We start from the raw sequence: 24,249 nt of genomic DNA, 5'->3' as shown, positions 1-24,249 counted from the left end.
TTTTTTGGGGATGGGATGCCTCCCCTGAGGTGATCCTCGGGAGGTTCGACCGTCTTCCGAGGGCGGCCGCGGCTACGACTGGGTGGTTTGGTGATCAATGGTGTCGCTTCTCGCCGAGGAGGAGGAGTGAGGCGCCCTATGGGATCCGCGTCGGTGTGCTCTTCGTCCATCAGGAAAGCTGGTTTCAGTCGGTTGATCGTGACCCAGTCCTCGCGACCATTTATAGATATGAATATACCTTGTCAGTGCATCGCAGGACGCAGAAGGGGCCTCGGTAGGGTCTCGTCAGTGGCGGGCGGCGGGCGCCGTCCCTGATAAAGACGTGTTTGCAGGAAGATAGGGCCTTTGAGAGGAAGTGTTTGGTTCTGTCGGAGAAGATCTTGATGCAGGGCGTGAATTTTCCAGCGGATTCCAGAAGTCTGGTGATAGAGATGTCTGCGTCGTCGGTGTTGGACGGGAAGAACTCGCCTGGGACTGCCAATGGTTCCCCGTATACCTTCTCCGCAGGTGATGCTTCGCTGTTTGCCCGAGGGGCGGTCCGGAGGCCGAGGAGGACCCACGGTAGTTGGCTCTTCCAGTCCTCGCCGGTGCAGCGTGCCATTAGGGATGCCTTGAGAGATTGGTGGACCCTTTCAACCATGCCGTTAGCCGCCAGGTTGTAGGCGGTGGCGACGTGTAGTGATGTCCCCATCAGGCGGGCCAGGGCGGTCCACAACTCCGACAGGAAAACAGGTCTGTAGTCTGTCGTGATATCATCTGGCACTCCGAATCGGCTGATCCAGCTGGCGAGAAAGGCTTCGGTGCATGCTTTGGTGGTTGCCTCCGACATCAGCGTCGCCTCTGGCCATCTGGTGGAGCGGTCGATTATCGTCAGGAGGTATCTGGCGCCTTCGGACAGGGGCAGGGGACCCATGACGTCTATGTGAATGTGGCCGAATCTTCGTTTCGGCTGCGGGAACTCCCCCAACGTCTGAACTGTGTGCCGACTTACTATACTTGATTGGCACGGAATGCAGGTCCTGGCCCACTCTCGAGAGTCCTTCCGAATTCCGTGCCAGACAAACCTCTCCGTCAGGAGGCGCATCGTCGTCCGCCCTGAGGGGTGCAAGAGTCTGTGTATGACGTTGAACACGGCCCTCCTGCGGGAGACTGGAATCAGCGGGCGCGGGCGGCCCGTGCTGATGTAGCAGAAGAACGTCATGCCTGCAGGTCCGAAGGCCACATCCTCCCACTTGAGGGAGGTGATGGCTGTGCGATATGTGGCAGTCTCCGGGTCGGCGGCCTGTTCCCGGGCAAGGTCTTCGTAATCGATCCCAAGGTGCACAGCATTGCTCTCTATCCTCGAGAGGGCGTCAGCCACGGGGTTCTTCTCGCTGGGGATGTAATGGATGTTGCAGCCGAACTCAGCGATGGCTGCCAGGTGCCTCTGTTGTCTCGCTGACCAGGCATCGCCCGCCTTGGTGAAGGCTTGCACCAAGGGGCAGTGGTCTGTTCTGATAGTAAAGGGGGCGCCCTCGAGGAAGTAGTGGAAGTGGCGCACTGCTTGGTACACCGCCAGGAGCTCGCGTCGAATGTGCTGTATCTCGTCTCGGCGGGCGACAGTTTTTTACTATAGAAGGCGAGCAGCTTGGGACCGCCCTGGACCATCTGCTCGAGGACAGCCCCGCAGGCGACGTTTCTGGCGTCTGTGGTGAGGCGTAAAGGCGCAGTGGGGTCCTGGTGGGACAAGGTTGCGCGTCCCTGGCGAGGGCCACCTTCGTGTTGTGGAAGGCCTGCACCTGCTCTGCTTCCCACGTCAGGTTCTTTGGGTTGCCCTTCAGGACCTGTGTTAGAGGGGACATGGTGCAGGCGATGTCGGGGATGAACTGGCGGTAGTAATTCACCATTCCGATGAATTCTTGCAGGGCCTTGACTGCAGTTGGGGTCGGGAACTTCTGCACCGCATCCACCTTCGAGGCCATGGGGCGCATGCCTGCTGCAGAGATCTTGTGTCCGAGGAAGTCTACCCTCTCGGCGCCGAAGGTGCACTTGTTGAATCGGATGACCAGCCCGTTTTCCTGCAGGCGGTTCAGAACTGCTCGGACATGGTGTAGGTGCTCCTCCGGGGACCTGGAAAAGATCAAAATATCGTCGGCGTAGCAGACGCAGAAGGGCAGGTCCCCCAGGATGCTGTCCATTAGGCGCTGAAGGTGGCCCCTGCGTTTCTCAGGCCGAAGGTGGAGTAATGGTAGACGTAGGAGCTGAAGGGCGTGATGATGGCGTTCTTGGGAGAGAACATCCTCGGGATGTACCGGAACCTGAAAACAAGATTTTAAAACATCCATTTTTGTGAAGATTTTTGCTCCATGGAGGGCCCCATGTTTTGCAAGGGGTAGTGATTGGGAATCGTAGCGAGGTTGAGTCTCCGGTAGTCTCCGTAGGGCCTCCAGGTGCCGTCAAGTTTCCGTACTATGTGGAGGGGTGAAGCCCAAGGGCTTGATGCTTTCCAGCAGATACCCATTCGTTCCATTTCCGAAAATGCCCTTTTTGCATCCTGAAGGCGACCCGGAGGGAGTCGTTGGAACTTTGCGTGCGTCGGGGGACCCGTGGTGTTGATGTGGTGGAATATTCCGTGCTTGGGTGGCGTCCCAGCTATCTGACGAAGTTCTGGTTTGAAAACTTCGGGGAATTTCTGCAGGAGGCTGCCGTACTTGTGGGGGGCAATGGTGCAAATTGTGGGGGTGCCTGGGCCCGCTGCAAGTGGTAGGGAACGGTATGTCCCTGTGTCGAGGAGGCGTTTGCGACCCACGTCAATCAGGAGGCCGTCATGTGCCAGGAAGTCCGCCCCCAGTAGTGGAACCCTGACGTCTGCGATGGTGAAATGCCAGGTGTAGTTGTGCCCCAAGATGGATATTTCGAGGGTGGGGGGGTCCTGTTTGCGGCGACGAGGGCTGTTGGGCTGTCAGGCCCGCGGCTGCGGTCCTCTCCTGATGGCAGGAATATCGAGTGCATCGCCCTGGTGTCCACCAGCATCCTCCTGCCGGAGATCGTGTTGCGGACATAAAATCCTATGGCGTGTGGTTCCGATGAGGCTGCTGCCACGGGCGACTTTGATTTTGTCTGCCGTCGCCGTTTTTCGACTGCTGGAAGGTGCAAGGGCTTTCACATCTCCTGGAGTGCCTTCTGAACTTCTGGTGGTAGTAGCACCAGGAGTTTTTGCCCCGCTGCGAGTGGGAGGTCTTCCTCTGGGTCACGGCGCCGATCTCCTGCATTGGGTCGTCATCTTCTTCTTCTCCCTTCTCTGCAGCTAGGCACACAGAAGATCGGGGAGTGGCGAGCCTCGCAGCCTTGTTCGACAGCATCAGCTTTTTAGCTTTCTCCACGAGTTCGTCGTCGGGGAGGGTATTTGCGTCTGTTAGCTGCCCTTGGACATCTGGCTCGAGTTGCCGAAGGAATATTTCGCGGCCCAGGCAGATTTCCATCTTCTTCCCATCGGGACCTACTTCGGGCAGGCGAAGGAGGCCCATCACTATGTCTCGGGCATCCTCTGGGTCGGCGCCTCGCATCGGGTTTGTTACTAGGTCGAGGGCGCGGGCGGCTTTCTCTGCGATGGGAGTGGTGTAGGCTGTCACAAGTCTTTTCTTTAGTTCATCGAGTGTGACTGGTTCGGTCTGTGCCCGACCGGTCAGCCAGGGGGGTATTCGGTCATATACCTCTGTCGGCAGGACCTTGTCCGGGAGTCCTGCGACCCGGAATTGCTGTTGTGAAAGGGGGCAGCTTGAGCGGCAGCTGTGTGTGAGGCTGACATTGAGGGAGAGGAGGCCTGGGTTTCTCGCGTGGAACTGTCTGCATCCATTGTCCACTCTCACAGAATGGTCAACAGGAGTCGTAAATGGCGGTACAAACCATTTGAGGAACGCCTGAACACACCTGGGGAAGGTATGCCATATTTAGTCCGTTAGAGGTTTGGTTTTTTCCACGGTAGGAGCTTTCAGAGATCTAAACTGAGGTGCCGTGTGAGTCTGAAGGTGAGCGGCGGTAGTTAGTCCCTTGATGGCTTAGCCAAAACCGCTTGGGTCACCGTCCAAACTGGGAGGTCACCAGTTGTGAGGTGTGGACAAAGAGGCAGGTAGAAGTGTACTGATTTTTATATTTGTTGTTTTTGATTTAGCTGACCTTGTGTCAGCACGGGCTCTTGCTCACAGAGCAACCCGTAAGATTTTTATTACAGGTAAGGAAATTCAAATATACAGCGTGCGGGGGAAATGTGGTATCCGACCAGCGAGAGAGTAAAATTGGGTCGGCGATAGCCGATTTGTTTCTTGCGAGACATATAACTTAGAATATAAAAGTATACAAAACATGATCTTGTAAGATCATGTTTTGTATACTTTTGTATACATTGGCGGAAAACCCGCTGAACGCTCTCAAGGAGGGAAGTAAGAACAACGCGATTGTAGAATTATATACAGAATAATTTGCGGATAAGGCGTTGTCCTTACACAAGTGTTCAATTTCGAGTGATACTGTTAATTCATAAATAGGAAATCTGAACACTTTTAATAGTTTTTGTAAAAAAAAAAAAAATGTTTTCTAATTCAAATGCAACTGTAGCCAAGAAACCATATTCATGTCAAAACTAACCCTTAAATTACTGCACCGCAAGGGAATCTTAGCAGGCAAGTCTTCTACCTCATGCCTTATGGCAGAGGAACAAATTGGCTAAATTCCAAATTGGTCTCCGCAAGTATGGAATGAAATTAAAAAAAAAAAAAAAATCTTTCAAAACGTAAGAAATATGTATAAAAGGAGAAAACGTATCCAAATTATCCATTTCATATCAATTTAGTCAGCGTCGTAAGAAAGTATATCGCTTTAGTCAAAACTTATCCAAATGATCTAAGACCTTACTTTCCCAAAGTCACATATAGAGGGCGCAGTGTCCTGACCTCGGCGGGGGTGTGACACCACTTCCCCTTGTTCCCCCCCCCCCTCCCCCCACCCAAAGTAACACTAAACAGGATACAAGGACCGGAGAACGCTAAAATACATTTGTCATCAGTGTTAGACGAATTCATTTTCATACTTTATTTCAAGGTGTTTTTAAATGTTAGAAATGTGTGAACTCCAAGAAATCCACAGATCATCTGATTTTTGAGGGCAACCTTCCAGTCAGTTATAGGCTAAATTCATCCAACATGGCTGAGCTAGGAAGTTACAACTCTATCATATTCATAAAAACACTATACTACAACTAAGGCTGGCAGTTTGCACAAAGAAAAAGTATGACCAGTGGCAAAGACAACTGCCATAGTCTAGGTAGCAGCGGAATACCGGCTTAGATCTACCAGATAAAATTCCTGGAAATATATTTTTCATTGAAAAAATTATAAAATGTGAAATATTTATGCGTTCCCCGATGCGCTTTCTGAAGTTAGGTTTCCTATCTAGTTCAATGTCCACATAATGTGCTTGTGAAATATTTAATTTATTTCGGAAGTTATGGCCAAGATTAACCTTCTGGACCCAGTCTGGTAGATCTAGGTATAGTATAGTCAGAAACATGGAGGTTGTCTCTATCCATACCACTGCAACATATTAACCAAGCACTTGACCCACAAATACACAAACACTGTAAGTAACACAGGACCTTGAAAACTCTAGGCCATGGTCTACATATGCCTAGACTTTGTAGCACCCAAACACTATTTTCTTGGTGGGATCTTCATGTAACCAGCAATTATTGTTCAATTCGTGGCTCGTGCCAGAACACTGATGACGTCAGAGTCTACAGGTAACATCTATAAAAACGAGGACTCTAAAATGCCAATGATTTAAACTTTGTTTGTGCTGGGGGTCTTTCTAACCAGAGTTGCACATTACGGGTCTAAATGGGCTAAAGAAACTACATCATTTGTTTGGTTTTATGTATACAGCCGTCCTGAGGGATGATTCCTTCTCTGGCGGGCCCAATTATAGGTTTTCTGAATTAGTTGCTTTTTAAATTTTATAATTGTCTTTTATATTTTCTAATCCATACCGTAGCTCCTGCAGAATAGGAGAGTATTTAGTTCTTTTTTAAATTTGTTTTCTTCTTGTATGATCTTTACTTCAGGCTGTATTTTGTTGTATAATAGTCTTGGTGCGGAATGTTTAAATGCTCTCTCACCTGACTAGTGTATTAAAGCTCCTGCTTTGAGGTGCAGCTGTGGTTGGAATTACAACTTTAGACTTTTGTATAAACACATTACTTTGCCATAAACAATTTTTTCAAGTACTTTAGACAAGCTAGATAAGGAGATAGGTCTATAATTACCAATTTTGCTTTGGCCCTGTCCAGGTTTAACCAAAGTGGATTGGGTACTAATGCACCGCCCCATTCTTTCAGAATCTATAGTCAAAGAGGAACAGTTGAATGATAATAAATATTTCCTCGTTCATGGTGTTGAAATGTTTTAGTTACTTGTTAGTCTCCTTATTTTCCTTGGCCATACTTGATCTTGTCATTACATAATAGCTTTAATTCTCTATCATACTTATATGTAACAAGAGCATTTCTGGGACCTACAAACTCCCCAATTGTCTCTTTACAGTGTTGCGTAAATTTAAGACCGAATTTGGTGCAATTTGCACTATAGTGGTTTAGGTATGAAAGAGCGTGGTTCTCTATTCTGGCAAAGGATTTCTATTTTTTGTTAGGTTTCGTCTGGTAAATTATATAATCGCAATTTTTATTATTGTATTGTGACACTTTAGATGGGTTTTATCGTGGTATCTCAGCTATTCCATGTACGTATTTCAATCTTGTGTCTCTTCTCTTTTCCCTTTTCAAACTGAGGTAGAGTAATTATTCCTTCTAATATCAGTAATCAAAACACGGGTAGTGAATGTTGCCTTGATGCCTTGGGGTCTTCTATAGTTTGCATAACAGACGACAGAGATTTAGAGGTTAGTTCAAGCAACCATTTATTTTTGTGGTTTAAAACAAATTTTCAATAATGGACGTAACTTTGAAAACTCGTTTTTAAGAGGAATGAATTTCTCTAAATTAGGAGAACATGGAATTTAAACCAGCAACTTGTTCAAAATATAAAGTTATGGACGAATGTTGGATCAGCAATAAATCCTCTTTCAATTTTTCATAGCATTATTTGTCTGTTAATAAGGTGTCAGAAAATTTGTACTAGACATTTCACTTCTTTCAGTAGTATCTACTACAACCAATGCCTATTTTTATCACCAAGTGGAATATTATTTTTCTAAAGGTGCGTCCACACAGTCGAAGAATGTCCAACGGACAAACATTGTTACCGATTAACAATTGTCTGCTGGTCTTTACCTTGTGAGCAGAGTAAAGACATTGGCACACAACCTCATCTGGTACCATTGTTTGTAGCCAGAGCTACTTCCATCGTTTCATCGCTTATGACGTCATCCTGCTTCGCCTATGACGTGGTAACAATGTTTGTCTGTCGGACAATGTTCGACTGTGTGGCCGCACCTTAAGTAGTACACGACGAGTGATTTCCTTTAGGACAGACTTACAGTCATCAGGAAAACCTACTGGGAATAAATATTGTATGGCTAATAGTACCCATTCTGGGAGAATCTCTTAATACTTCATACACCTTCCCTGTCTTCAGGGTGGTCATTCCAAGATCAGACTGAGCACAGAGGGAGGTTTGACACAAATCCTTCCCCAATGCCGAAAATACTTATTGCCTTTGTTATGGTGTTTTGTCTAATTCCACCCTCTGTCAAATCTATTTGCCGTCAAAATCTGACCCTTTATTGTGTAGTAACCATCAGTGATATGTAGGAGACCAAGGAGATTGACTGGGAACAAAGATAGAATATAGAATTTAAGCCAAACTCCAAGTGTGCCTTGGACCTACAAGGTCATTCAGCACTGAAGTGGAGAATAACAGTAAAGAGGATTGAGATGTGTAACAGGAGGAAAACCTTGTATGTAGTTGCACCATGAATCAATTGTTAGGAGGTTGGAAAGTAAGAAAGCGATTATGAACGGAGATTAAAAGAATGGAAGGGGTTGCAGCTAGTGGTCGAGGAACGCAGCAAAGAACCTTAAGCAATGCCTACTGTGTGGTGAACTGATGGCACTAGAGAAATAAAGATGAAGTATCACAGGTTTCAACTTTGTCTGGGCACTGAACTGGTCTTGAATGTATGGTTGGACCCAACATGGTAGAATAGAGTGCGATACCACCATTGCCAAGTTCTTCTTTACTCTATGCGAGAGCACCCAGTTAATAGAGTGCTGGAGCATTCTCATTAGAACATATATATGCATCTTTGGCACAGTGACTAAGAAAGGGGAAATGGTGCCATACTTTTTGATATCATCGTCTGGAGGTATAACTGTTGTTTTCTTTGAGAATTTCAGTCCGACTCCTTCAGTATTAAAGTACAGCAACTGGCACTAAAAACAATTATGTTTTATATAAATTTATTTACATTTTGTACTAAATGTAAACATTCTTTCAAACTTCCGGACAAAGAAAAAACTTAGGGATATGGAAACTTTTATTATCTTTTCTAAGTACAGTATGTGGTCCACACATTCACCTTGGTAACAATTTAGAACATCTAAAAAGGTGATCTTATCACAAGCTATCAACAACATAGAAGCAATTTATCACACCTATAACTCCCTAATTTATTCTTGTTACCATGTAGCCTAATGGCTAACTTTGGCATGTGAAGCTTTACCAAAGCTTTCATAGAACAAAATGCCTAGTGACCAGCATCCAAAACAATCACAATATACGCATTACTACGCCACTTGTCTGTTAAAATAAAGAATTTCTTGCGGAATTTATAAAAATAAAATTCAAATCAAAACAATGAAAACGACATACGTACATGAACAATATACTGTATAAACTTCACTGCATCTTTACATATAGTATTGTGCATTTAAAGAATGACAGCACCTTTCAAAGTTTTTTGGGGAAACAATACCAATACTATATTTTTAACAGAAAAATTGCATAAATCAAAATTGCATTTGTTTAAAAAGTACAGTGTGTATGTATATTGGTTGCATAAAATACTAGATTAGCTGAATGACTAGAGAAAATTGTTTCTTACAATATATGGTACCTTTCTACTTTGTTTACCATATAGGTAGGTATACCAAATAACTAAGATTTCAAACCTAGTACAAGTATATGTTATCAAAAGGCGTAAGTCAATGCACTAATGTTACTAAACAGAAGTGACTGCCTTGATATTGCACAGTACCACTACAACAACCAGTAAAAAGAGCTTAAAATGCCTGATATTGTACTACAGTTTCATGACCAAAACTTCATCTCTGACATAATGTATTGGATATACCAGTCCAGATCAAAGTCTGCCATAAAGTAACTCAAAAATTCTACATCAATCTCACATTAGGCAATGGAGACAAGGCTATGAAGTATTAACTGGAGCACTTGACTGCTCATTTTTGCAGTGTTTTGAAAGAGGAATATATAATTTTACTTTTAGGAATGAGCAAGGTCATGTGTACTACAGAACATTGTTTTCTTTAACTTTTCTTTTTCTTGCCATTTTTTACCAAGCATGTATGTCTTTCAATTTGCATAATTAATTTAAAAAAAATCTGGTGACAAAGGTAAACTATGCAGACTGCAGGCTAATGCTAATTAGGAATATATTTCACTTAGTAGTGCCAAACCTTTAGTATAAAATGTAAATACGTAATAAGAATAAAGCAAGTGAATGCTGGTTCAATCAGCAACTCTAGTTACAGCGTGTGGAATATTTTTCAGTTACGTAACCTTATCAAAGAAAGAATGAGCTCACCTCAATCTCTTATTGCATTTTTGTAGCCTAGTAACTGGCAACAAGTTATCATATTTTGGGAGATAAATACTGTAATCTTTTGGGAGAAGCTAACTTCCAGGGTTCCATCTAGCACTCAAATGACCATTACAGCTCAGGCCTTCTTTAACACTATATCCCAGATATCTTTGGAGGTGGTTTGTAGTCTCCAAACACTGGTTATAAATGTTACTGCCTACACATATTGGAGGATATCTGAGTCTAGTTCCCTCATACTGACAAGATGTAATGTTGCTCAACTTCACCAACAGAAGACTAATGGTATAGCAAATACATTACTACCGTCAGGAGTCTCATACAACAAACTTTTTATTACAAATCTTTCCCTCACAGGTAACATACCATGTTGAGTGGAAATATTTCCTGGTTGTAGAGAAGTATAGTGCATACACTCAGGCGTTCTAAGTCACCAATCCAAGACTATGCATAGAGGTGAATACTTATTTTCCTTTTTTGAGTCAATGTTTTAAAAAATTATTTTTTGTTATAGTAAAGGGAAAGCACAAGAGTTTTTCGTGGATTAACATGTACGTGTACTGTATAGACTTGGACATAATTTTTAAGTGTACAGTTTAAGAACATACAATTTTATATGCAGTATATGTTGTAATGGATGCTCACAAAGTATCTGTAAACTGGATGCTTAAATTTCTTGAAAACATCACATAACATCTGTTCATAAAAATATAGTATTTTAACCTTTTAACCAGATACACAGATCAGCAGTTACTTGGCCATTCCCAGAACTGGGCACATTGGATATGCATTTTTCACCATCATGCACTGGATAAAATAAAAAAAAAATAGTATTGTTCCGCAACTATATTGAATCAAATAAGGAGATGAAGTTAACAACACTCAAGTACAGTACTGAATAAAGAATAATTTTTCCCATTGAAGTTCTATGGCATATCCACTTGTAATTAGTAATATAAAATCTAAAATTCAATGGTTTCAACAGTCTGGCAACGCCTATCACGATTTTGCTTGTAACATTACCACAAAGATTGAAATTTATTGTCCATTGCTGAAGGATTATATGAACATTGAACTGGTACCTGCCATCACAGTATTAGGCTGTCTGTAAAGTTTTAATTAAAGCCCATTTTCTACTTACACAAATATTTTAAAGTCATATGTCTGCACACTACATATACATATACTATATATATATATTCTATATATATAAAAATACTCTATGATAATCCACTAATAGCTATTGCCACCTATAAGGATCTCTTCATTAAATACACTTTATCAAGAAACTTTAGGCTACTTTAAAAGCAGATAAATTCTTTAAAGTTTTGTTGCTATAAAAAGATATAACTATAGAGCTTTTCATCTTCTGAATATAGTACACAGTTTGGTAAACTGAATTTAAGTCTATTTACCGTCACGACTCAAACCCTAATCTTTACAAGATGGGATTGAGTTGCTGCAAAACAGTGAATTACCTAATGCATATATGCAGAAACTGAAAATCAAATACAGTATCAAAAACTCACTTCTTCAAATTAATGCCATGTAGAGGAACTTTACTAGATTATGTAAATAATAAATAACTTTTATCATCACAAATAAAAAAAATCTGAAAAGAACTGACAAAATCCCATTATACTATACCTAAAGAGATCCATGTATACAGTTTTAGAAGTATCACAAATTTTTAAAAATCCCAAGTTAAGGTTTTGTAGTCATTGAGACTGGCCCCAACTAATATGTAGAAAGCCCTATAATTTACTAATTGAGTCTTCCATCTTTGACTTGAAATGTTCCTTAATATTTGATTGCCATACAAGAAACAGACACACCATACTGTGCTTTACTATGAATGTTCTTCATCCTGAAATGTATTCCACCTTCAAGCTGCACAATACAAAATGCAAACTTACCATCATTGAGCTTATTACACTGCAAAACATTTCTTAACAAAAGACTTTTATCTCTTTAATAAGCATCCTTTGTGCATATATTTATGATATCTCATTTGTGCTTGGATATTCACATAAAAGTCTTACATTTCAAAACAGCCTTGTCAAAAAGCATATGAAATCAGGAATGAAATCATACCTAAATAATATGACAAAAAAATAAATAAATAAATTATGGAATGGACTGGAATACTAGGGGAAAGGCATATTCTACACCCAAAAGCCTGCCCCAATTTTGCATACATCTTTGGTGAGTGACACAATGCTGAGATTTACTCTTCAATGGAAGAGCCTTTGCCCAACATAACGATATTATTCATCCTATATGAATTCTACATCAGATGGAAGTACCATGTTCAACATGTATTACAGGCTTCTGCAGCCAACATGAATATAACAATGGCCTTAAAGACACTCCTATTGCTAGGAAAATCTAGCAAATCACTACTGACGATTGCTAGTGAAACTATGTGCCTTATGTAACAACCAATTCCATAACACATTTTTACATACCCAAATATTTCAGTTTCCAAAAAATAAGGAGAAAATTTTCTGAGCTATTTAACTTATATGGCAATTATATAAGACACTGGAATGAAAAGCCTTTCAACTGTCAGCTTATCCTTAAGGTGTTCTATATGCAAGAGAAAAAATGAACCCAAAGAACCATAATGTATTGTCTACAGTCATGGAGTGGAACATGTACATCAGCACACATTTTAAGACTACCCACATGCCACAATGTGCGTACCCACATGCCACAATGTGCGTACATTATTGTAATGAATTAATACAATAAGATACAGATTAAAGTGTACAGAAAGCCAAGAATGGAAGCAGATCCAATTCACATCAAATACCTGTAGACTATATTTGTCTATATACTGTATCTTTGTAAACCTTCAAGTTCTTCCCTTGTATTACACTCTCGTACGCTAGGATCACTGATTACTAGCAAGTGCAGTGACTAGTGATAAAACGGTTCGATCGAGCCATGTTACAGCTCGTGGTATAAGGTAGCCATCATCGTAGTAACCCAAATGACCACCATGCTCTGTTTCAATGTATAAAGAGTTCTTGTGGGTGCCTGTTGAAAGAATAAAAATAAATAAGCGCAAGTTCTTTCTGGAAGTATGGGTTCATTTTCTAACCAGCAATAAAAGTCTCAAACAACAATGGATACTTACTTATATGCCATTATAAAAGTTAACACTTGAAGCCTAAAATAATCTCTCCAAGTAGTATGCCAAATGTAAATTGTGAATCTTACCACCCTGGGGTAAACAAGTGAAACTGCCAGCTTAACATTTGCTGTACAACACTAAACATAACTTTTACACTCTACTGAAACTCGTGTTTGGTAAATCCATTTAAAGCGAAGATAATAATATTAATGGTTTACACAGCATGGCATTACATAAGTGGTAATCTTCAGTACAACAGCCATGCAAACTTGCCATTCTTATCAGTTAATGTACTTAATAATTGTTGTACAACACTTAGCATTCTTGCAGCCTAACATATTACCTATAGGAATGTGTTTGGTAAATCTGTTTACCTTAGGGATTACCATATAACATCAAAATGGTTTAAACAGTACAACATTACAGTAGTAGTAGAAAAGTTAAGCCTGCAAGCTGAATGGCATGCCAGCGGTACCAAAAACACTAAGCAGCCAACTCTCGAGTTATGGGTGTACTTTAATTACAATCAATTTTACATGTAGTACTGGTATATTTACTCTTGACAAACTATATTAATTGTGTACATGTGTTTATAATTTACAAAAAACATGTGTATATTTCCAAGTTTTATTTCTGCAAACAAAGAATGGTAAAAGGATACTGGCTTGTTTTTGTTTATACTACTGTATGGTACTGCTAAGATTTATAAAAGTTGGTTTCACCAGTGTCAGCATTTGATATTACCAAGCCTTATTGCAATATTTCTGTGATAAGCTTTTAATACATGGCTGATCTGTTCATGAATAACAAGAAATAAAACTTATGTTTCAGTAAAAATCGCAAAGCTTTTCAAAACACAGTAGTAGTGTAATGGAAGTGGTTTGGCCTTATGCTGCTGCCTAATAGCACATGTTTTTTTTGGGTAGCCTTTGTTTGATATAAACAGGTAAGGAATATAATTTTATTTGAACTATGTGGGCTATCCTTGATTATTAAACAATTGAATCACAAATAGTATCTTGTTTGTTATGCATTTGCAGGGGAAGTGCACCTTCTTTTGTGTTGGGTCGTCTTATCTGGTATATATATGTGTAAATCTGAATTACACCACATTACCTACATCTTTTGAGTCAACTTTGGCAAATAAAGTATATTACCACTCATTATTCTACACATAATTAAGGACATAAGATCCAAGAAAAACTATAGAAAAATTGTATGACAAGTTTCTGTTCAATTGTCTAATTTCTATAAGAAAATGGTCAAAGAGGCAGGGTTATAAAAATGTTAAATTTGTTCTCTGAACAGAAATTTTCAAGCAATGTCAAGATGCACAAAGTCAGGACTCTAGATATTTCAGCACTATTCAACCAACTTATCAGTCAGCAAAGTTAATGTTAAGAGATGTCAATTCACCTTGTTTTACTTAAAGTATAGTATCTCTCAACAATAATCTTGACAAGTTTTCTCTTAACCTTGTGGAGACCTCATTACATATTTTATTGACTACAGATAAGTGGCAATGCACTCAAGTCAGTTTCCCAGGCAAGGCTTTTGTTCTACCCTTTTTAAAACAAGAGTTTCTCTCTAAACTAATAAATATATGGCTCTATTGGGGCAAAGGTTTGTACTTTGTACAATTACATAATTATTTCAAACCCAATTTTTTGCTTTGTAAGTACATTTTACTATCTTTATAGAGTTCTAAGGGTCTCAACTCACTTTTGTAGAACTACACCCTATTAAGAAAAGTTCTGCCTAATGAATCATCCCCTTGTACTGAAGCGATAAGCTTCTTGCTAGTCAATGGTTTTAAACAGAAATAAATTAGTTTTGAAACTTGAAATGTTACTTTAAAGATACTTACTGACAAAAGACTCTGGAATAGAAAGCAAGTCTGGATGCACCAGAGGATCATCTTTAGCATTAATGAATACTATTGGCACATGAATGTTGTGCATATAGTTAGCTGAACTGTCTGTCCTGTACAGCTCTTCCACACTACGAAATCCAAATATTCTCCTGAAAATAATGACAAACATATTAAGAGCAATCCATAAAATTATTCAATAACTTCTTAAGGGGAACTACAGAAATACACTTTTAATTAAGTCATTTTAGTAATTAGATGAATAAAAGCAAAAATACAGCACTGTATGATAAATTCATTTGTGAGCAAACAGAATTTTCCACAAAAACAAACCATAATTTTAACTTTATTATCTTTGCATTTCTTTAACTTCTGTTACTTATTTTGAATGATCACCACATTCCTTGGAAGCTTAAATTTAAAATCAATGGCCTCTATGGGCATGTTCCATATGAATAAGGCTCATCAGTACTGCATAATAATAATAAAATAATAATAATAATTAATAATAATAAAATAATAATAATAATCAAATAATAATAATAATAATAATAATAAAATAATAATAATCATAATAATAATAATAATGAATAATAATAAGAATAATATTAATAATAATTAAAATAAATAATAATAATAAGAATAATAATAATAATAATAATATAATAATAATAATAATAATAATATAATCCAAAGACAACTCATAATCACATGAATCAATAAAATCGAAAAGTAAATCCACAGTAGTATATCTGTTTGATTTTGTTATTTAAAATATATAAAGCAGAAAGCTTTCGATGACATGCATGGTCCTCCTTGTCAAGGAGGACCGTGCAGGTCATTGAAAGCTTTCTGCTTTATATATTTTAAATCACAAAATCAAACAGACATACTATTGTGGATTTACTTTTCCATTCTATTGACTCATGTGATTATAGTTGTCTTTGGATTATCATCATCATTATTACCTATTATATCATTATGCAATACGTAAAAATAATATTCCATATAAGGCTAAAACTTACTAACTTTCTTGTATTTATATGTGTCAAAAGATATGTTTCCTTTTTAAAGTTTACCTGGTGTATACTTCATCTAGTTCTGGTAGAGTGGCTGCTGTGAGTACCCTGCGTTCATCAATATTGTGCTTGCGTTTGACTTCTTCAGTCAATAATATTCCTTTGTGCTTTATGATGACAGATCTCATGTTTTCTGTCATTGAGAAAAGGTAGATACGTGCAAGATTGTGCCAACCAAGTAATGACTGCAAGCCCCTGGAAGGTAAAATGTCAACACAAAAATCCTTTAGTAATTTTTGATTAATGAAGCAGCCATCATAAATATGGACTTATATAATATGAAAGCCTGGTATAAATAAGTAAAACAAAATTTGTTTAGACATAATAACAGTCAGCAATGACATGAAAAGAATTATATTCAGGTATTAATTTCGAGACTAGTTTCTCAAAACAATACCACTTATCTAATACATGTACTGTACAATAGAAATAAAATTATTTGCCTGGGAGCCATGCATTGGTTTCTCTATTGCTTAAGTAATCAGAGACATGGAAGAAGAGAGGGGAATAGAGAACACACTTGGGGATAAACCGAGCTACAATGCAGAAAATGAAAGAGAAGTATGAAAGGGAATAGCTGCAGGATGGACAAAATATTTTGAAAAGACAGCAAGATTTCTAGTACTGCATGAAAAGATTCCACTCGCAGAAGCCAAGACCTTTGAAGGATAAATAAGGTTTATATTACTCTACTATGCTTCAGAAACATGGGTACTGAATAGGAAAACGATATTCTGGAAAGGTTTCATTATACCAAGTCAAGAATCATGGCTGGAATATGGTGGGAACATTATATATATTACAAATGAGGAATTAGTGGAGAGATGTATTAAGAGGCTGGAATTAACACAAATCTCAGATATTCTAGACATGCAATGAGAAGCGATGAGGAACAGTTGGTCAACAAAGCAGCAGATATAAGGGTAGCAGGAAAAAAAAAAAGCCTCCAAAAACTCTACAAATCATGAAGAAAGAGGACATATGAGGAATTAAACATGATGGGAGTTCAGGCATAAAGAGCATGGAACAGAGGAGTAAAGAGAACTTATTTTATAAAAGTCTAACCCTACAGGGGAAGAACTGACATAAAAAGTTATTATTCAAAATGGACAGAATAAAAAATATGAATACTATAACTACCCGAATCTCATCAATATTTTTCACTTACCTCAAAGCATCATATCCCTGGCATATAGCTATGGCTCCTACAATGTTCTTTGGTCGACATCTTGTGGTCTCCCCAAGATATTTGGTGATGATATTACCTCCCATACTAAATCCTACCAGCAGAAACTTAGTCTCTGGGTTGGATTCTAAATACTTGGTTAACATCAAGTGCATTTCATCAGTTTGCCCTGAAAAGTAAAATAACTTAAGTCTGAATATCCCACTTCATCCAAATACTACTCAGTCAACAATTTTGATAACATTTAATTCATGAAAGTTGAAGATCTGTGTCTGCTATTATGTACCAAGAGGCTTGATGATTATTTTTGGAAGATTATGTACAGGAACAAGAGAAGGGGCATTCTGTCAGAACTGAAAAGTAGCAATTCATGAAACCTGGTGGTAGCATAGTACAAAATAGAGAACAGTGACAATACATAGTTAACTTGCTTGAGATTTTCAAAATGATTGAGCTTACTGTTTATAGCTGATACTTAGTTAATTGTTAATTGATAGAAAATTGATATACAAAAGTTCTTGACTTACTTTAATCTGTATGATGACAACAAAGGGATTAGGCTTGTAAGCTTCCTATGAAAGTAAGACAGTATACAATATATGTACAATGATCTGTACTATTTAAAATTGAGATTTAAATTTGCTTAACTACAAAACAAAAAAGCACACCCTTTTAATCAAACACAAACTCTAAAATGCATTTCTGATTTCACGGCTTACATCATCAAGTTAGCTAAGAATTCTAGCAGTGTAGTAAGTTATGCTTAAAGCCTTTCCCTTGATGAAATCTAAAACTTTGGAACAATGCATAAATTACTTATATACTATCTTATTTATGTAAAATGGAAATTAAAGTTAGACTGTCTAATCTTTTTTATACAACAGCCATGTCTTGTTCTTGTTGCCACTTAAGTCAACATGTAGTGGTTTGATGACAGACCATGACAGTTTGCTTGAAAAGCGCTGCCTATTTGAGGATTCATATTTGATACTTAGCGCTCTAACACACATAATTATTATTATTATTATTCTTATAATTATTCAGTAGAAGAACCCTATTCATATGGAACAAGCCCATAGAGGCCATTGATTTAAAATTCAAGCTTCCAAGAATTTGGTGTTCATTCAAAAGAGGTAACAGAAGGTAAAGGTAAATACAGAAAGAGGAGATCAGTTATTTGAAAAAAAGATAAATTACGAAATTAATAAATATATAAAAAAGTAAATTATCAAAAAGAATTGTATTAGGGTAATAATGCATTACACCTTCGCTTCAACCTCTGAAGTTTCAGCTGCACAAACTCCTCACAATGGAGTGAGGAATAAAGTACCTCTGGAACTGAGAAGTTCAATAGTGAGGCACATTTACCGCATATTGGTGCTGCTGTTCAGCAAATCTGGTTGCTCTCAGCAGGCAAAGGGGATCAGGGATCAATTGTGAATGTGCATACTATACTGATGACACCCAGTGGTTGTGCGATGCTTGTCATTTTGTATGATTAGATGTACACAAAACAGTCAAGGTGTTATTTTAAATAATAGTCAAAATTAAACACAATTCTGAAGAGTAATGACTGACATGGAGCATGAAGCAATGAAAATAAAGCAGTAAACCAGGACACAAAAACTCCTTGAAAATACAACAGTGACTTGAATGAATGCTCCTCGTATCAGAACCAACACTGTTGGGCTGTGGAACAGCCCCCCAGAGGATGTCGTGCAATTGAAACTTCATAAGTTCAAGCGAAGGTTCAATGCATTACTGCCCTAATACAATTCTTGCATTTTAAAAATTTACTAAAATTTATTTTCATCTATTTATTTGTTAATTTACCTGTTTTTCTAATAACTTATCTCCTCTTTCTCTATTTCCCACTACTTTCTGTTACTTTTTTGGAAGTAACATCACTTTTAAACTCTTGGATATACTTTTGAAACATTTCACTTGAGTAGGCTCTCTTAAGCCCAATGTAACATTTGTCACCACAGGAATTCCTTATTTGCCCCACTCAAGCAATCTTAGAATGTTTGACAGACTACAGGTGGCAGGTGGGAAGTAACCTGACCAAGGGGAATAAATAAAAACAAAAATTCAGAAAGTAATGCAGCTGAGGAGCAAAGGCTTGATGCAAATAACCTTTAGTATAATCTAAAGTGTGGCACCGAGCCTGATAATCAGCAAAATTAGTAGCGTGCTTCAACTCAAGAGGTACAAGCACCAACAACAACAGCGAAAGGTTATTGAAAGTGACCAAAGCAAGAAAAGTTCTGAGGACGATCTATACCATAATTACCAGAGTTGGGAAAGGAGACTATTACAATACTTTGAGACACTCAGTCTGAACCTTAAACAGATTCTGCATATCACTAACAACCAGACAGGAGAACAATATCCTAACAATAGTAGAACAAATATCTAATGCTGTAGCATCAGTGGCATCATCCCCTGTAGACACGGCAAACTTACACATATAATAATGATGTGTCAAGTTTTATGGCAGCAGTACATACAAAGTTATAAGTGCTTTAAGAAAAAAATTGTAGTCAAAAGTACAAAAGTACAATAAAATGTATTGCCAAATAGATGCACTGGTGAACGCACAGGATAAGTGTGTTACCCACAAACTTGGGTCTGCAGGCTATGCTACGTAACCAAAAATTAACACATCATTAGATTATTTATTTACATGTCACAATCAACAAGAGAAATGTTTTTCCTTCCAATCACATCTAATAGTTCATGCACTGTTAAAAAATCTATGCTATTACTACAAGTTCATTTTACTGATCTACCATCTATTTCTACTACAGTTGTCATGTCCAGCCTACGTATTTATAAAAAATTGTAATAATAAACCTACTCCTGAATGGTTATTGGGACTCCTAATAGTTTTCATATTCAAAGGAGTTCAGAGAAACAATATGTAGCTCATCTTTTGAGGACATTTGGTTTGAAAATGTGACAACACAGACAGCTGAAGTTTTGATATGTTATAGAGGATATTAAAACATGAGTGGTACTCTGGCTGAAAAACTCAAATACACTACTTTAAAAATAAAAAGGGATATGCCAGTTTGTCATTCAGGGACAAATTAGTGGGAAATACATAAAGTACAAATAGCACTGTACGTACTATCTAACTTCAGTGTACTTTCCATTCACTACACTTTATAATTATGCTGGCACCTAATAATCAGATTTAGAAACTTCTATTGCAGTTTCCGATATGAACCAACTACATACTAACGTCAACTACCTAAAAGGTGTATAGTACTCCAGTAACAAAGATACCAACCATATCTGAAGACCCTTGGGCTTGTTATTTTCAGGTGAGGGAGAACACCTAAATGATTCAGGACTATACATCTATAGCCTTGTGAACAGGCGAGAGCCACGAGAGATCTCACATAAGTGCTCTCGCTACTGTTGGCTATTCCGGGGCACACGGCAATCGTATAATCCTCTGAAAGGTAAAATTTACAATGTCAGAAAGGATATACTGAGTTTAGAATAGCAAATCAAAATATCTGTACAATGAAAATATGGTAATAAGATAATGAAAGTTGGGCATGTTTGTGATAAAAAAAGGTAAAAAATATAGCTTCATATGCATAAATATTTGTCAAACAATGAAATTTATAAAAACATCAACCACTACAGAGGAGGAACACAATGCCAAAAGACATCCACACATAAACATATTAAGGCCTTTTACTTTGAATGAAATAATACAGTATGTATACTAGGTAATCAGAAGGGACATAATATTTCACAGCTCCTCAGTGAACATTTTCATGTCCTATGAATTGCAGTACACCACTGTTATTTTATACCTTATATAAAAAAAAACTAGTTTAATAAGGACACTGAGTAAAAAAAAAAAGTAAGAAACTGTACCTGGTAAATATGGTGTATGTATACAGCATTGTATTTGATTATGTCTGGAATGACCATGGTGTATATATTACTACATATATCTAATTACTTACTGTATGGTTATGGCATAGAATCATTTGGAATACCTGAAGCTCCTACAATCAACAGGTGATGACTGACAGACTTAGTCAAAATCTAAGTTGCAGCTAGTACTCAGGTCATGGTAAATACTTTAATACTGTAATATTAAAACTTGTATTAAGGAAAACAGGGTGATGGTGGCAACCTGAAGGCCTCAATTTTGTAGAATACTATATATAGAATTTGGGCCAATGGCCAAGCATTGGGACCTACGGAGTCATTCAGCATTGAAAAAAGAAATTAAAAGAGAGCAAAGAAGGTTTGAAAGGCAAAACAAGAGGAAAACCTCAAAGCACTCGCACTAAGAAACAACTGTTAGGAGAGGGTTGGGAAAAGTAAGCTGGAAGAGAATATGAACAGAGGTACAGTTAAAGGAATGAAAGTGGTTGTAGCAGTTAGGGGCCATGGAGGGGACGCTGCAAAGAACCTTAAGTAATGCCAACATTGCACAGCATGAGGTGCACTGATGGCACTATTCCCCTTGCAGGGTATACTAAGTTAGATAACACCAAACACTTGACAGTAATGAGAAAAATGACCAACTCTCATCAACCTCCTTCAGGAAAGTTTTACCATGGAAAACATTTTCTACAGTGAAGGTACAACCACTCTGAAGTTTTAAACCTTCCCATGAAGAACTTTTCATCAATTTACCCTTAAATTCAATAACCTAGTCAGCGATTCCCAACCAAGGTTCCGTGGAAACCCTGGGGTTCCTCATGCCATCATCAGGGGTTTCGTAGGAAGTCTTGAAATAAATTCATTGCAAATGACGCTGATCTGAATTTACACAGCTCGAATAGCATGGTAGATATTATATGATTTATATTAAGTGATTTATATATATATATATACATATAGATAAAGTATATATATATATATGTATTAGATATATATACATACATATATATACATATATCTATGCAATATAATATATATATATTACATACAATATATATAACATATAGAGATATACGAATATATATTATATAGATTAATAATACTATATAATTAATATATATATAATATAATATATAATATAGAGATTATATATATATATGTATATACTATAAATATATATATAGATAATATATAGTATATATATATATTATATATCGAATATAGATTATATATATATATATAGATATATATATATATTTAGGATATCTATATATATATATCTATTACTATATATATATATATGGGTTGGGAATCACTGACCTTGATGTTGTAGCACAAGTTTTAGTAGTGCCCCCCCCCCAAAAAAAAAAAAAAAAAAAAAAAACTCAATTTACCCTCAAACTGAGAAGGTCCAGTTGGTTCGTAGACATCCCACGTGACAGTGGCTCCATCTTCTTGTCGAACAGCTATTCGTCGAGGCTGGACATTTGGGCAGTAAGTTCGTCCCACAGTTGCGTGAACGATCGTTTGAAGGTGACCACTGCTTCCCCACAGCCTGACAGGGACATACCTGAAATACAAACGGTAGCTTTAATTTGGCTGTCCAGCTCCTATAACGTTGACGTTTTGCATTTTCTAATTTATTGCATATCGTATGAAGTAGAACCAAAAGTTGGCTGTAGTCTATATACATACTACCTCCACATAACATTTCAGACATACTTTGTCATTGAAATTGTGCTTGGAGGTGGTTTTGTCATGAGAGAGAGAGAGAGAGAGAGAGAGAGAGAGAGAGAGAGAGAGAGAGAGAGAGAGAGAGAGAGAGAGAGAGAGAGAGAGAGTGTTTTATCATTTCATATTGAAACTACCTTGAAAATCATTGAATGCATCAAACAAAACGTAGTAAAAATCGTTCTTATGGTACCTATAGGACATTTTTATTTCAATTTATTTCACTACATCATAATAATAATAATAATAATAATAATAATAATAATAATAATAATAATAATAATATAATACCATCATATAGCTTTTGCATATAGGCCCTCAAAAATTCTTCAAGATTTATAAACATACGTACATCTTTAATTAGAGCAAAAATTATATGATTGGTTATAAATCACAGTTCTTTCCTAACTTCAGAAAATGACTTAACTACTCTTTACTGCTGTCATGAAGATTCAAATTGTGGTATTAATATCGAATTATAGTCATAGAGGGTATCTATTCAGAATATGTAACAGAAAACGCAACACGTAACAATGGGAGGGGAGATGACGTTTGTTTAAATTTCATTGCACTGCCCTACACACTTCACACAGGGAAAACTGGACACGCTCGTCCTTCAGTACTTGAACAAGGACGAACCGTTATGCAGGAACCTTCAATATACAACCCCCCATCTCCCCCCACTCACCCACGTCACATACCTACACAGAAAGGCAACTCCAACATACAACTCGTTAAACTTGTGAAGTTTTGACTGTTTTGTGCATAGTTACCGCTGGGTCTACTGACTAGTACTAAAAAGTGTGTTTTCTGAGAGCTATGAGGATAGATCTGAGAATTATAAGAATCATAAGGATCCTTAACATTTCTCACCCTAAGTGTGTTTCCCATTGTACTTTTTGTTACTTCTTTCGAATGAACGCCAATATATTCTTTGGAGGCTTCTGGAATTTCAAGTCAGTGACCCCGTGGTAGGCATGTTCCATATGAATACGGTTCATCGTCTGAATAATATTAATTAATAACAATAATAATATGAATCTGGGGGTCCCACCGAGAAAATTCGGTGAAGAGTGACGTGATACGAAGTAAAATATTTTAAGTAGCATCTATCAGGGCGATTTAAGGCTAACACTGACACCCACTCGTCATCAATTCCTTCATATCCTTCTCTTCTGCTGCGCCGTTAAAATCTCCCAGTGACGAAAGCTTCCCACATAACCAACCATAGTCTCAGGTCCTGCCTATTCTTCCATTATCTTCGCTTACCTCGCATAACTGCAAATTTTTCATTCTACTTTTTTATTATTATTATTTCTATTTTTTTATCGTTACTGGCTGCAGGTAGGTGTTGGCTCGGTCACCACGCCCCCAACAATTGAAGTGGTTGGTATTATAGGCCTACAAGGTGACATACTGTCGGCATCCGGTGCTCCTCTCTCTCTCTCTCTCTCTCTCTCTCTCTCTCTCTCTCTCTCTCTCTCTCACACATTAATTATTA

At 38.2% G+C, this 24,249-nt stretch overlaps 1 protein-coding gene across 1 annotated transcript in view; it reads right to left on the bottom strand.

Moving 5' to 3' along the window:
• Positions 1 to 8,509: 8,509 nt before the first annotated feature.
• LOC135225863 (abhydrolase domain-containing protein 2-like) overlaps positions 8,510 to 24,249 on the bottom strand; it is a 77,170-nt gene continuing 61,430 nt past the window's right edge. The window contains exons 2-7 of the mRNA XM_064265412.1: positions 22,412 to 22,587; positions 20,395 to 20,562; positions 17,082 to 17,268; positions 15,914 to 16,108; positions 14,832 to 14,986; positions 8,510 to 12,867 (exon numbers count right to left, since the gene is read on the bottom strand). Coding sequence (XP_064121482.1) covers positions 12,722 to 12,867; positions 14,832 to 14,986; positions 15,914 to 16,108; positions 17,082 to 17,268; positions 20,395 to 20,562; positions 22,412 to 22,587 — 1,027 coding nt within the window. The 3' untranslated portion in view covers positions 8,510 to 12,721. The remainder of the gene's footprint in view (positions 12,868 to 14,831; positions 14,987 to 15,913; positions 16,109 to 17,081; positions 17,269 to 20,394; positions 20,563 to 22,411; positions 22,588 to 24,249) is intronic.

Source organism: Macrobrachium nipponense, chromosome 13 (assembly GCF_015104395.2).
Source record: "Macrobrachium nipponense isolate FS-2020 chromosome 13, ASM1510439v2, whole genome shotgun sequence".
Lineage (NCBI taxonomy): Eukaryota > Metazoa > Arthropoda > Malacostraca > Decapoda > Palaemonidae > Macrobrachium > Macrobrachium nipponense.
This window is presented reverse-complemented; position numbering and strand designations above follow the sequence as displayed.